This window comes from Phoxinus phoxinus, assembly GCF_949152265.1.
Source record: "Phoxinus phoxinus genome assembly, chromosome: 25".
NCBI lineage: Eukaryota > Metazoa > Chordata > Actinopteri > Cypriniformes > Leuciscidae > Phoxinus > Phoxinus phoxinus.
In genome coordinates this window covers 19,255,071-19,270,830 of record NC_136900.1, presented here as the reverse complement: position 1 = coordinate 19,270,830, position 15,760 = coordinate 19,255,071, and the positions used below count along the sequence as shown (strand labels likewise).

Sequence of the window (15,760 nt, the reverse complement as noted above, 5' to 3'; positions counted from 1 at the left end):
CAGAAGAACGTCCATGGCTGGATCTTTGCCTCTCTGTCTACACTGTAAAGGACAATAACATAAATAAAGTTTGCTACCAGATCACTGACTCCGAAATCAGAGAGGAATAAAGAAGTTAAAGTAAAATATCATAGATGGGCATCTGCAAAGAACAAGAAAAAAAGGAGTTGCTAGAAATCTTTTGTGTTAAAGGGATAGTTCTCCTAAAAATTACAATTTTGTCATTGCTTATTCACCCTCAAGTTGTTCCGAACATGTATGAGTTTCTTTCTTCTGTTGAACATAAAGGAAGATATTTTGAAGAATGTCGGTAACCACACAGTTGACGGCACCCATTCACTTCCATAGTAGGAAAAAAATACTATGGAATTCAATGGGCTCCATCAACTGTCTGGTTACAGACATTCTTCAAAATATCTTCCTTTGCGTTCAACAGAAGAAAGAAACTCTTACAGGTTTGGAACAACTTTAGGGTGAGAAAATGATGACAAAATTGTTATTTCTGGGTTAACTATTCTTTTAAGAAATGTAAATATGTTTTATGGTCAAACACTCAATTCATTCATCTATAAAATAAAGTATATTTCTATTTAGAATACATAACTACTTGTTCTGCTTTGACTTGTGTTTGGCATTTTTAACAAGCCATCTGGAGTGAAACTGATGAGCATTGACAGCAAGTGGTTGTTGCCGGAAACAAAATGTAGTTGTGTTTCAGTCCACAAGGTGGCGCGTTCACTGTGTTGTGCTGTTGTATCTGTGAAAGCGGCGCCTCCCTGAGTCCCTGACAGAGCTTCATGTTCACAGATCCATCAGGAGATCATAAACGGCTCTCAAGGACTTTCACTTTATCGAGATGCTGGATGCTCGTTCCTTGAAGTCTATTTTTCCTCTTGTACGAAACGCTTGGAAATATCTCTGCTGTTCAAGGACTTCAACTACCTTTGTTTTGTTTGGTTGAACACCTGTTTGACCTGCTGTTACAAAACTATTGATTTTAAAAAATGGAAACTAGCGATGTTCATCTAAACGAGAGACCAGTGAGTGGGACGAAGCTTGATGTTAATTCTACAAGTACGCCTTAAAATACTGGATTAATCAGGTTTGGATATTTTAAAGGAAAACGCAATGGAAATGCAATTTTTAACTGTATTTTGTTTGCTCATTTGTTGTGAACTCTCTGTAGTTCTCGCAAGTAGCAACAACACGACTGATTTAAAGTCAAAAATAGTTTCCAATAAAGAGCGTACAATTAACACACACAGCCAAGAACGACGTGTGACGTTAGATAAAGTCCGTTATGGAACAGGTAAGGAAACCACTACAGATGTGATTTCATCGGTCGGTACTACAAAACATTTAATGGTGAGCGCATATTCCAGACAGAAGTACGAAAAAACGTATGTAATGGACAAATATAGCAACTCAAAATCATTTCTGAGGGAAATAACAAGTGAAATTCATCGTCGACGAGGAAGAGCGACGGCGGGAAATGAAGTTGAGCGCGTGGAGTCACTGCCGAAGCCTGTAGCACAGATCCAGCCTACAGACTTTCCTACTGATGTCACTATTCCTGAATGGGGCACCTCACCTGTGGAAGACTTTGAGGAAGACTTCACTCCGTTAATTCCCTTTAACACACGATCAAAAACCCCAGGGGTGAAGAATCCGTTTTTCCCCGTGACAGGTGAATCGTATGGTGCATATGCCGTCATGTGTTTCTCCATCGTCATTTTCACTGTGGGGATTGTTGGGAACATAGCAATCATGTGCATAGTGTGCCACAATTACTACATGAGAAGCATTTCAAACTCCTTGTTGGCCAACCTCGCCCTGTGGGATTTTGTCATCCTCTTTTTCTGCTTGCCACTTGTTATATTCCACGAACTCACTAAGGATTGGCTCCTTGGGGAATTCTCCTGTAAAATCATTCCATACATTGAGGTAAACGCCATATTGGATTAAGAGAACTGTGGTTGGTCACTTTCAATGGGTGATTGAAATGCAGTTCTTTCTTTTACTAATGTGTCAAATTGGTATTACTATTTGAAAAATATGTTTATGGTAGCTACATGGGGCAAGACTTCTAAAAGAATCATTAATATAAGTTAGTCTGTTTGGTTAGTTAATAAGGGCTATACCTGATCACATCACACATTCTATGTAGTTTTCCATTGCATCTGTATAACATATGTATTTTTTATGGATTAAGGTGAGCTATAAAATTAAGGGTGGGTCAGACTCGTGATTGAGTGGGTCTGGTTCACCAGCCGGACTTGGTTTCTTGATTGAGCTTGACTTTAGTCTAGCAGGTTCTCAGATGTACAGTAGGCCTACAGTAAGCTACTTTTGCACCTGAAACTGGTTAAATTGCTGGTTTATCCTTTCTGGTAAATGCACATGGGATTCACATGTAACTGCTTTCATCATTTTAGACGTATTTAAAGATGATGTTAGTTTTCTACAAATGTCTGGGCTACTGAACCGTATGTGTTAGGTCACGGAGTCAGGTCAGGTAAGTTACTGTACATATTGATTTAAACAAACTTGCTTAGCAAAATTTTTGCTACCGTTTCTCAGCCAAGACAGTTACTGACATGAAAGTGAAACGCCATTAACAGCTATAGCACTTTCTGTGGCAACGTTGAAATTACAAAATACTTGCATTGCGTTATTAATTTACGTATATTTGCGTAAAAAGCTACGCCATTCAGCGTCTGTCCAATTTCACAATGTAATTCCACAACACACGATGATAATTTTATTTTATTTTTTCAACCCGCTCTTAACTTTGTGATTCCGAAGACTTCTTGCATCAAAGCGCCCTAACTGCGTATGGTACAGTACATGATCAAACCAATAATCTTATGGCTATTGTTATCAAATAACATACAGATTGAAGTGTTCTTGCAACATTCTTAAGTAACAAATTTCCAGAGCTGATTTGTTGGCATTTTAATTAGATTATGCTGTGTGAAAGTGTTGTGTCAGAAATTCAATGCAAATATTATACGTGTAGGTCAGGACAGACAGCTTTGTTGTGTTTTGTCTACTTGAGTAAGGGGGAGTGTCTTCTCTGCAGACACAAAGAGATAGTGGTATTGCCCTGAGGCAGCGTTCAGATTGTATCATGTGTTTCTGAGGAATTGACCTGATTGGTGCCATAGTTGTGGCTTTAATCTCCTGACACACTACTGAGCGCAAATGCCTACACCCTTGATTCAGAACAACCCGCTAACTTGATCACAATGTTTCAACCTAACAATGAAGTCTATGGCCCTGAATGGAAAGGCTGTGGTGTTTTGTGGGATTGAATTTCGTTAATGTTCCACACGCTCAGGAGTTCAATACAAGTTGCGCTCAAACCATTTTATTTTTATGGTTGAACTTGAAATTTTGCCACATGCTTTCAGGCTCATTCCTCCTTTTTCCTGAAATAAATCAGAAATCAAGGTTACGGAATAAGGCACTTACAATTTAAGTGAAATGTGACCATTTTTTAAATGTTATTTTAAAAGCAGAAATCGTATGTAAAAACTTTGGTATTATATGATCTGTGAAGTTCTTATGCTTTTTACAGTAGCTTAAGGTGTTACGTCGACTCATTTACAGGCTATACTATTGAAAAGATGAGTTTTAATGCTTTCAAATTGGCCTCATTGCAAGCGCCTCAATGTAACCCAGATTTTTGCTTGTTAAAAAAAAAAAAGTCAAATTACATTTTTTGGTAATCAGCTTTATGCTATAAGTGCTGTCAATTAGACTTAACTTTAATTTCACCCGCAATGTTCCTTTAGGATCCCAACGCTGTTTGTCAGTGGAAGGATTTTCTAAAAGTTTATTAGTAATGACCACACTTCCCCTTTACCTTGCAGGTGGCGTCTTTAGGAGTAACTACCTTCACTCTTTGTGCTTTGTGCATTGACCGTTTCCGTGCCGCGAGCAACGTCCAGATGTACTACGAGATGATCGAGAACTGCACCTCCACTGCAGCCAAGCTAATGGTGATTTGGATCGGCGCTCTGCTCCTTGCCCTGCCCGAGCTTCTTATCCGGCAGCTGGTGAGAGAGGACCGGGAGCCTCCGGAAGTGACGCCTTGCGAACACTGCGTGGTCCGAATCTCCACGGCTCTCCCGGACACGCTTTACGTCCTCGGACTCACCTACAACAGCGCTCGTCTCTGGTGGTACTTCGGCTGCTACTTCTGCCTTCCCACTCTCTTCACCATCATCAGCTCAGTGGTGACCGCACGCAAGATCCGCAAGGCCGAACGCGCCAGCGTCCGCGGCAACCGCAAGCAGATCCAATTGGAGAGCCAAATGAACTGCATTGTTGTTGCCCTGGCTATCCTATACGGATTTTGCGTCATTCCGGAGAACATCAGCAACATCGTATCGGTGTACATGGCTACAGGTGTGCCGCGTCGCACACTGGATATCCTGCATCTGGTGAGTCAGATGATGCTGTTCTGCAAGTCCGCGGTTACACCGGTGCTGCTTCTGGCTCTCTGCCGGCCCTTCAGCAAAGCCTTTCTGGACTGCTGCTGCTGCTGCTTTGAGGAGTGCGGTCCACCAAAGTCTTCCGAGCCCAACAGTGACGACAACGATCAGGATGGCACCACCGAGCTGGAGCTTTCCCCCTACAGCACTGTAGTGCGCAGGGATCCATCTACCTTCCCAATAGCGGGAACGCACTGTTAAGGTACCTTACTGAAGAGGTACTCGTTTCCAAGGGTTTAGACATACGGAATAAACCAGTCCAGAGATGTTTTCACACGCTGCAGTTTCTGATTTTACTCTGCTGTGTTTTGGGAGGGATGCCCACAAACTGGATATTTTAACTTGTGAAAAGGGAAAGAACCACGTTTATTACAGAACACATTGTCTTAGAGATGCGACTGCCTATTGATGTTTACAGAAGAAGACATGAGTACCTTGACTAGGTCTAGAAATATTATGGATTAACTCACATGCATTTGTAATATTTGCACAATTTTCTTACCCCAGTATCTTTTTTTTTTCCAATTTAATTTGTTGTAATTGTATTTTTGTTAAAAGTATCTCTGAGACTTACTGTACTGAAGGTAATATATAGAAAATGGCTGTTCATAGTATGTTTTGGTGTTGTGGAAATTGGCGATTCTTGTGAATCGATTTAACGTTAAGCCTAGCTCCTTTGCTATGTAAGTATTAAATTCACTCTGTATTTGCTAGCAGAAGTACTTGTGATGCACTTCAGCCACTGAAAAGCACTGAAGACGCTGTTGTTTTAGCCAAGACATGTCACTTTTGAATAATAATAAATAAAAAAAACATTACAGATAAAACTTGAGTGTTATACTGAAACTGGACATGGTGTTTTCTATTTATTCAGATTATGTGATCTAACCAATCAGTATATCCTTTACCAATCAATTCTTCTCCAATGGCTGGTTCATTCTTGATGGTGTTGGTTCACAGGCCTCTGGATCATCAATGCCATACAGTACTCTAGTACACAGAGGCTTTTGTTTAAAGCCATGGCCAGTTCAGCATTAGGCATTCATGCTGCAGCGGATTCCATGACCTCACAGATAGAAGTGCGGACTGGATTGGGAGTGTAGGGAAAGATGTAGGAAGCCTGTTTGGCTTAACAAGACAGCTGGAGTTTCGTTATTGTGGTCTGGTTGTTTATTGGCCATTTAGTATGAAAGGGATATTTGGACTTTTGCACTGCTTGAGGAACAATCTCATCTCTTTTACATTTACGATCAGCTCCAAAACCTAGTGCGCTGCCTTGCTGTCTACTTGCTACACAAGAGATGCAACTCTTTGTTGTTGAAGTATAGCTTGATTTCAGATTAAAAGTTTGGCCAACACAGAGTATCCTAGAAGGTGTTTTCTACCGCTTAGAACTGCATTCACATCAAGACCCTGATGATATCTTAAAAGAACACACTACAGTTCAGAAACTCTTGGGGTCAGAAAGAATTGAAGATTTTAGAAATGTAATACTTTTATTCAGCGAGGATGCATTAAATTAGCAGTAAAGAATGTTATGTTGTTAGAAAGATTTCTATATCAAATAAATGCTGTTCATTTGAACTTTCTATTCATCAAGAATCCTGATGAATGAATCAAAATATTGAGCAGCACAACTGTTTTCAACATTGATAATGAGAAATGTTTCTTGAGCAGCATATCATCATATTATAATGATTTCAGGAGAATTATGAGACACTCTTTGCCGTCACAGTAATAAATTACATTTTAAAATAACTTAAAATAGAAAAACACATTTATTATAAGTGGCAATGTTCCACATTAGGACTGTTTTTACTGTATTTTGGTCAAATAAATGTAACCTTGGTGAGCATGAGACCTCTTTTATAAACATTTAAACAATTGTACCAACCCCAAACTTTTGAACGGTAGTATAGTTCTGTCATCATTTAGACATTTATCCAAACCTACAGTAGTACACATTCTACTGTGGATATTTGGGGAAAATATTCAGGCTAATGTTGTTTTGAACCCCATTGATTTTAATGTATGGACAACAACATTTCAAATGACATTTTTCAATATTTTGAAGGCACTTGTGTTCAGTGATGACATTCTCATGCATATTTAAATAGATTGCATCATTCAGACCCACACTTTGGCCTAATAAATTATTCATAGGCACCAACAAACAGTCATTCTTTTGAACGGCACGTGTCATATTAATATTTCATGAATGATGAGTGCTTCATGCCACTACGTTGTTGGGACCCGCAAGGACTAAATTCATTTAATGTTTTTCAAAATTTAGTTTGTTCTTGTTGAACTCTTATCGCTTATTATTAGGGCATCTTATTATAATGTCATAATTTCTTATACCATAATCAAGGTTTACTATAGCATTTGTTCATTTTGCCTTGTCTGGTTATGCACACTTGTTTACGATGATGGGAACAGTTTGAGGTGGATGGGCCACAATGGTACCCATACTTAAAAAGACTGTCCGCTTTTTAGCGTCTTTTCTAATTGGATCCATCTGATTGAGTGGATGTCGGTGACGGAAAAGTAGGGCTTTATTGTCTTGTTTTTCCTTTTGTGGAATTGTCCCTTATTTCTAGGTCACTGCCTGTGATGAACGCTTGAATGCGTTAATGAGATCCCTGTGAACTCTTCCCTGTGTGTGAGCGGCTCTCTTCTTTGTCACACACACACACACACACACACTGTATGTACTATTTGCAGTCCCCCTCCGCGGCGGCCCTATGAAGGGGAATTATGGGATTGTTGGCACTGCCAAATTGCTGTTTGTTGTAGGAGAACCTTCAAGTTTGTTTAAAGGTCCCTTTTGAAAAGCCTAATTGAGCTGTTCTGATGTTCACACAGCGGAAGCGCACACATTCCCTCCTGTTGCCCCGTCATCAGCATTATCCTAAACCTTTGATTTGGTCCTTAGGGAAATCATCACAGCAATTTGTGTCTTATGACAGTTTGACACTCTACATTACTTTAATATGCTCAGCCATTTTAAAGTCATTTTGAGAATGAGCCAATTAAAATGAACAGATTTTTACATTTTATTCCCTGCTCAAAACTGGAAGATTATCCATGACAAAACCAAACGGGTTCTCAAACCTGTGGAATTGTGCACCACACATGACAATGTACGGGAAATGACCTCTGCTCATTACATAATGAGTGTCTCATTAATTATTAAATTCCTTTTATCTCGACTTGGCAAAGTCATTTTCCCAGTAACAAATGCTTTAATTAAAGTATTATTAATATTTATAGGGATTTATGGGCTATTACTTTGTAATTGCTATTTGCATATATCATTTAAAATATATACAGAGTGGTACTAAAGCCTGTGACCACTGCACTCTTTTACCTTTAACATCCATGGAAACCTCTTTTATTACACATAAGGTTCTTTATAGTGGAAAAAGGTCCTATAGATTATTAAAATGTTCTTTTGCAAACTATATGAGGAAAAACGTGTTTTTTTAATAACTGTCCACTAAAAGGTTCTTTTGGGAACCAATGATGGTTCTTCTAAGGCATCGCAGCGAGAACCTTCTTCTGGAACCTTTATTTTTAACCCCCTATACCTTTTGTATTAAGCTTTATAAAACAGTCATAATTATTATTATTTAAAAATAAAACCATATTAATCAGTAATTTCTCATTAATGAGTGAATGCACACAAGTTTTAAATGTTACCATGTTTTTACCAAGCTATTAGTTAATTTACCCCCATTTTAATTCATGGCGAGGAGAACTGCTCAATTCATGTTCTATTGTTCTCACTCAATGAACCTTTCACACTTCTGCCAGTGTGCCGAATTTCGACTGCCACCCAAATTATTACCCCCTCGTTGAAGTCGCTACCTGATTGCCTAATCCTAACCCTAAACCCCCACAACTAATCCTAAACCTACCAATAGGGTAATCATTTGGCTTTTAGGAAGGAAGAAAGAGGAAAATCCAACACATTCCTCTAGTTGTCCCAGATGTTTGGACCCAGTTGTATTTGTTTGGAGGAGGGTCAAATGTGCATCAACATCCACTGGCATAATAACGCTTCACTGGGTGTACACAATATCTGCATTGTCTTCCTCCCTCTTTCTCTCTCAGAAACAGAGAAAACATCCTTTTTCAACCATCTCTGTTCTTTAGTATTCACATGTAAAGTTAAGGCAGCTCAGTTCTGTTTTTATTTACATTCGCAAATATACAGAAAGTCTTTTTCATGAAGTGATTCTTCATTTTGATTCAGTTTCCATTTCCTCTTTCTTTTCGCGTACAGTGTCTCACCGAGGAGCTAAAACTCTTTGTCTCGGCATATCATAACACATTCTGACATGGACCTTTTAGCTAAATAGACAAAAACTGAAATTTGTAGAGTTTTCATTTGGACAAAGGAAACTGTTTGCGTCACTGTGGCATTCGGGGTCGAAAGGAAACAATCACTGCCCTGTGTGGATGTTTTATGGCATGTGGGAGACAGCCAAAGGGGCATTACTGGCCTGCGACTCAGTGGTCACAAACAAAAGGGCCGCAAGGGACACTGAGGTGTTATAATTCATTTTAAGTATCCGAGGGGCCAATGAACTATTAAGTGACATGCATTGATATCCAAAATCATGGCCACCTTATCTACTAAGGGGAATCCTTCTAAATTTTGCAAATATCCTAGTAGTTTTGCTTGCTTTAGGTATTTTTTTTATCATTCCTTTTTGATGCAAAACTCTACTTTAAAAACATCATGGCTGCTCTGCTGTCAAAATCCATCAAAGTGATACAATCAGAAGTGTCTGCACAATTCAGTGGGTGAAAAGCTTGAGAATGCCAGAAGGTCACCTTTTTCCATAGCAGACCTCACATGCTTTGCACGACAGACAGCAGCTTGTGCTGAAGGGTTTCCAGAGAGAGCTGTCATGGAAAGAATTCAAAGGCAATCCTGCATATTATAGTCTTGTCACTTTGATGTGGTTGTCTCTTGTCACTTCTTTCCCAGAATGCAAGGTAAAGGTCACCATAAAATTAAAATTATCCCCTGAGAATTTTGTGTAACTCAAAATGATTTTGTCAAATAAAGCAAATTCACCTTTTTTTGATTAATTTTACCAACACGATCTCATGAAAGTGCGTATCTATACCACAAATGTTATTTCTCGTGCCATTTATATGGCAAAAATGTTTTTTTTTTTTTTTTTGCGTGCATATGCTACGCACTGAAAACGTGCGTATTACATGCCATAAAGTGCGTATCATATGCACGCAAAAACTGCGTATCATGCACGCAAAAACTATTTTATGTTAAAATGTCAGTGCGCTAACCACTAGGCTATCAGCGCCGACCGAACCTACACCTTTTCTTGATTACATTTGTTTTATTTAAAAAAAAGATTGAAATTTATAATTAACAATAAATGTAAAAATGAGGTGTTTACAAACTAAGGGTGTTACATGACAACGATGTGCTAAAAACTGAAAAGTTTTTCGGCGTTTTTTTCCGCAGACGACAACGTTGTTAAAACGATCCCCGTTCACACGGATCGACTAAAAACGCTGTATTCTGCTGCCAGGCCAGTAGTTGGCAAACTGTGATTCCACTTTCTCTGAACTGGGTGGTAGTACATGGAGAAAAGACAGCTCACTCCATCAGCAGAAAGTCACAGGAGGCTGAAAAAGAGGGAAAGAAAAGAAGAAAGTGGAGAGAGGGTGATGTTTGTTATTGCCCATCTGTGCACAGGAATGGCGATGCATTACTTCTAGCCCCGTAGCTGACAAGTGAATTGAATAATTGTTGAACGTGCCAGGCCTGTGTTAATGAGACGTCTTGATCCCCCAGCAAATCTCTCCTCATGCATGATGGGAGTTCAATTATGTGTATGTGCAGAGATGAACCTGATGTCCTTAATGAACATCTGAACTTATTCATTAAAATATAGATGGTTACGTCCACTTAAGACATTCTAATAACTAGAAGTAACTTTGCAAATACGTCAACTAACTCTCATTAGAGTATTAGCACTATTAGGTTAGCGTTTGGGTTAAGTTGCCATGTGGAACAACGTGTTCACCCAAAAATAAATAATTTACTCGCCTTCATGTTGTCTCAACCCTGTATGAGTTTCTTTCTTCTTTTGAACACAAAAGATATTTTGAAGAAAATGTAAAGAGACAGCTGACGGTAGCCATTGACTTCCATGTGGAAAAAATAGCATGGAAGTCAATGGGGTCCATCAACTGTCGTTACCAACAATATCTTCCTTTGTGTTCAACAGAAGAAAGAAACTCATAAAGGTTTAGAACAACCTGAGGATGAGCGAATGATGACAGAATTAACATTTTTGGGTGAACTATCCCTTTAAGAGAAGAAACAAATAAGCATGACATGTAAATAGACTTCTGTGAAAGAAAATAAAATGTGTACTTTTCAAATGGAACCGAGAACGTCAAATTGGACCGTCCTAAAAGTAGGTCACCGTTCCCCTTGTGTGATTAGTCAGAGGTGTTTTAGTCCACTGAAGTCCTCAGACGTTTGCTTTACAGGCATTATGAATCACATAACTCAAGGGCAAAACACTGGCCATGTGTCATCATTCATTTGTATGTTAGAGCAGAGAGTAAAATTTATTTTACAAAAATAATTTCAGGCCATCACAGACCAGTACTGTATTCCTTTAATAAATACCCATACCTCATAATGTTGATCCTAATCATAAATAAGAAAGAGATAAAAAAAATTGGAAATTAATTTTCATATCTCTTCATTTGCTACCATGTTTTGGTCCACGTAGATCAAGGACACCCTTAGGGTGCTTGGGAGTCACCTTTGATGAAGTATGTCTACTGGAAATATTCAAATTATATTAATAAATGATATGTCTTCACATGCAATTATACAAGATGAGTGCAAAAGCAGAAGCTCATCAAGAAAGTACGGTTGAGCTTCCGTTTATAATTTTTTTGTGATTAATGTACGTTCGCTGATACAAGGTTTATTTGTGAATAAAAGGCTAGATTAAATCTGTTCATCATATAAAGTGATCATGTCTCTTCAGAAGACTTGGAATTTAAACCAGTAGAATCATGTGGAATTATTTTACATTTTCTTATGTTATCTTTCATTCTCAACGTTTTGAAACAAGTTTTGGGTGGAAAAACTTTCTGTGGTGTGACAGAAATCGCTCAAATTTTATTTAAAATATATTAATTTGTGTTTCGCAGATGAACAAAAGACTTAGGCTATGGATTTGAAACGACGGGGTGAGTAGGCATAATTGATGACAATATTTCATTTTTTGGTAATCTATGATATCTCTTTAACAAACCGGATTAGCCTACTGAGTTGAACTCGAGAATATGTCAGATTCACTAGCGAATGTCAAGCGTCCGAATATACAGAATGAAACGATTTTTGGACACACGTATTCAGACCGTTTGTGAACCGGATCAACCGATTCACTGAAAAGATCTTATTCAAAAGATTGATTCATTAACGAATCGGACTCTAAGGGCGTGTCAGCTAACGTTGAATGAGTTTTGGTCTATTCCAATCCTCACACAAAACTATCGTATGCCATCAGAAGACTTACGATACTTTTACGATACTGTAGCCAAATCCATTGAATTAATTACCAGTAGGCTATTTTCTGTAAAATTATCTATGAATTGAATTAATGACAGAATTAAACATTTTAGGTGAACTTTCCCTTTAATGTTGTAAGATGCACATAGTATTTTGGGAATTCGCATGTGTTTTGGGGAGGTTATAACCAGAGTGAGTCTGACAGATGGCCTCAAAGGCCAACATTATCAAGCTGCAGACTCGGAGCCTGCTGCATCTACAGTCCCCGCACCCAGAGTCCCGCATTCTCAGTCCCCTCGTTTTTCGAGACAGCGCCTCCTGCTGTTCGGAAGATCGTATAACACCCTTATCCAAATGCCATTGAAAACATTGGAATGCAAGATTACGGTCTCTTTTAATTTAAAGTTATCCAAATAAATATTTGCGTTCCCTGCTTGATGCATGTACCAAAAAAAAAAAAAAAAATCATTGTGTTCTCAAACTAACTAATTACCCAGTATTTATTTTTTGAGCGTGGGTGTAATTGAAAGGAAATTACTGATGTAACAGATACAAATACAGATTTAACTATCATCTGAAAAATATGATGTGATATTATATTGCTACAATGTTTTAGTTTGTTTTTGTACAATGTTTCAAATTCCATTTTTTCTTTCAGTTCAACATATAATGGTCTAATTAACATTATACCATGCTAACATTACAAAACCTGTTTTTTGATATTTTGCATGTGAAGCAAAACTCAAATAATAGACAAAACACCAATAATAAACAATTCTGTACTTTATTTAACGATCACCTTAATCACTGTCATCTTGCTGTAAACAGGACAAAGCAAAAAAAAAGAATTGTGTTAGTGACTTTATTTGTGTCTTCAATTGCATTCAAAAAACCTATTATCTATTACCATTCAAATATATCGGGGCACAGAATGGGCAGTGAAAATCACTGCAGCATTTAATACATTTCTGTATTTCTGGAAGTGAATTCCCCGTTTGAATTGTTATATCCATCTTCAAAAAAAAAGAGAGAGTCAAACTCAAATTAAAAATGTAAGACCACCCCACAGAGCCCATACAGTCAAATTTCAGTAAATACAAATTAAAACAAGGAACCCTCAAAAAAAGACCAAATGACACATTCTAACTCACATGTTAATACCATAGACTGGTTAATACATAGTGAAGGCATAGCAAATTAGATTATTAGGCAACTGTAACCTATGAGTTGTGAATGGCTGGCAACAACTTCATATCACAGTAAAATTAATATTGATCCATTTGAATACTTTACGTTTTATAAGAACTAATTTAAGTAGTCTACATAAATTATATAAAGTAAAATAACTACTCCGGCATTAATTAATTCAATAGTTTTAGGAGAAAAGTTCCGATAATTAAAAAAAGGTAAATCTGATTAAATAATTAATGATGACATTCTTTGATATTAACACATATAATGTATTTAATTGGTCAACTTTAATGTCAACTAATTTTTTACAATGGCTTGTCTACAATAAGTCCATGGTTAAAGGCTAACGTTAGGGAAAAAGGCGAAAAAACATGTTAACGGCTCAAATTTTGTTACAAACTATCATTACAAATATTAAATAGACTGTTCATATATTGGTGTATCGATGAGCTATAAAGTAGTTTGATTAAAAAAAGAAAACATTGAATAAAATTGACGATACTCACGTTTCGGTTCTTCACGTGTTTATGTGTTTATCCGATCCAATTTGATAGGTGGCGCTGTCTCGAAAAACGAGGGGACTGAGAATGCGGGACTCTGGGTGCGGGGACTGTAGATGCGGCAGGCTCCGAGTCTGCAGCTTCATACTACTCTCAAAGGCAGGGTTCAGAATATATGTCAGTAGGTCGACGTGAAGGGGAGCCATAAACACTACAAATCCTTGTTAGAGCAACGACAGCCCGGATTTTGACCCGAGGCGTCGACATATTTGCAGGAATCAGAGAAATCTACTGCACTCCAATTGTCTGTAAATTCACAATCATGTGAATGCAAAAAAAAAGAGTAAGAATTGCACGTTTATATCCGTCAATTCATGTTTCCCCCTCAGGAAATTTTTTTGGCTAGCAATTCTGAGAAAAAAATAATCTGAATTGTAAGATAAAAAATTGCAATTAGCCTATTTCATTCTTTGGCAGAAACAAGCTTCCATAAAAAAAAGTAGCCTATCATAGGAAAATTGACTGTTATAATTTTCATGTCAATGTGTGCCCACACATTTCCCAACAGCTGACTTGCATTTTCTCACCCGTGCCTTTTAGCTGCATGTTTTCCTTTATTTTATAGAGTCACTGATGCAGCCAGTCTCTGTTTGGATACTCAATAGTAAAAGCTGTCTTTTGTCTGTCCTGGGACATTTGCGTCATGCCACCCTGTAGAAGCGCGGACCAGCCCCCCTTCAGAGGCAGAACACTATGCCTGTCACAGGCGGTCACTGCAGGCTCTTTTGTTGATCATGTTGATGTTGCAGTTTCAGCTCAAAACATACGTCTGGTCTTACTATATGGCACACACTTTACAGGTGCATTTTTTGGCGGGGGGCGTGGGGGTATTTCTAAATCTTCTTTGAGATTTGTTGAGTGAATTGGAAACAAACAACTCGTGGTCTGCCATTAGAGACCTATGTGTTCCGTAAAATAGGCTTACAATTTAGTAGTAGCCTAACTTTTGGGAACCTCAGATTCAAAATAGAAATTTAGATTCACAAAGTATTAATGTGAATAATGGACTAGCTAGTGCTGTGACGTAACCACACTGCCATCTACAGTCAGGGATAAGTGACAAATAGTAATAAATATGAGTTTATATTTGCTATAATATTTATGAAATATTAAGTATTAGGGTGAATTCAGGCAAATTAAATCTCTTTAAAAAAAGAGATTTGCCTCCTTCGCATCAATAAGCAATCATTGTCAAAGAGGACATTTTAAGACAATCAGGTTTTTCAGTATCACTTAAGCGCATCATCAAGTCTGCTGGTGGTAAACGCAGATGAAAAGAAACTATTGAAAAGATATTGAAGGGTTTCAAAACAAGACTGAGTCAATTTGCGTAGGAGTAAGTTTATCAACGCGTTAAGTAAATGTTAGATGGAATGTAACCTCCATTCTATTACCAATGTTTATATTGATTATAGTTCAGTAATATACGCTGTGATTTAAAAAATAATATATTGATTAGGCTATATATTTATTGATACTATATTGACGTGTTGGGTGATCGGAAAGGTTATAATGCAACCTTAATTTTGAGGAGAAGGATATATATATATATATAGCCTATATGCAATGTATTATTATTTAGTCTCTTTCTAAATAATAGTTTTACCAACTGTGTAAAGCCACCTTTGCTCTTGAAGATTAAATATTTGCCCCTTTGGGTTCAAAGATAGTGTATTCTACAGGTAGGACCAGTTTAAGTGTGTATTCAGTTTAAGATGTTGAGACAGCGACGCCTAGTGGTTGTTCCAGAAATCGACAACCTCTTGGGTAAAACACTTCCTAAGTGGATGAAGTGGTAGACTAGACTAGCTTAGGAGATTTTCTTTGCCTCAGTCTCAATGCTGTGAGAAATACATGGCTTACTGTACATGTGTGGAACATGTTTATGTGAGGTCAAGAGGTTAATGTTCAGAAGAAGCTTGGAACATTTG

General features: G+C 37.8%; 2 protein-coding genes across 6 annotated transcripts in view; both read left to right on the top strand.

Annotated features, from left to right (window-relative positions):
• pot1 (protection of telomeres 1 homolog) overlaps nucleotides 1–602 on the top strand; it is a 38,002-nt gene extending 37,400 nt beyond the window's left edge. For 4 of the 5 annotated variants that reach the window (XM_079604253.1, XM_079604250.1, XM_079604251.1 and 1 more), the window contains one exon: nucleotides 4–599. In XM_079604253.1, coding sequence (XP_079460379.1) covers nucleotides 4–110 — 107 coding nt within the window. In that variant the 3' untranslated portion in view covers nucleotides 111–599. Of the gene's footprint in view, nucleotides 1–3 lie in introns of all 5 variants that reach the window. The other variant, XM_079604252.1, reaches the window with a different exon arrangement.
• A 123-nt stretch (nucleotides 603–725) lies between these two features.
• Nucleotides 726–5,366, top strand: gpr37a (G protein-coupled receptor 37a). Its single transcript, XM_079604254.1, has 2 exons — nucleotides 726–1,944; nucleotides 3,876–5,366. Exons 1-2 carry the CDS (start codon nucleotides 1,129–1,131, stop codon nucleotides 4,698–4,700), a joined length of 1,641 nt encoding a protein of 546 aa, XP_079460380.1. The 5' UTR covers nucleotides 726–1,128; the 3' UTR covers nucleotides 4,701–5,366.
• The last annotated feature ends 10,394 nt before the right edge of the window (nucleotides 5,367–15,760 follow it).

Bases quoted from the DNA above. Each gene is read 5' to 3' on its own strand.
- gpr37a (XM_079604254.1), top strand. From the start codon at position 1,129: ATGGAAATGCAATTTTTAACTGTATTTTGTTTGCTCATTTGTTGTGAA. The intron at 1,945-3,875 runs GTAAACGCCATA...TTTACCTTGCAG, and splicing joins AAATCATTCCATACATTGAG to GTGGCGTCTTTAGGAGTAAC.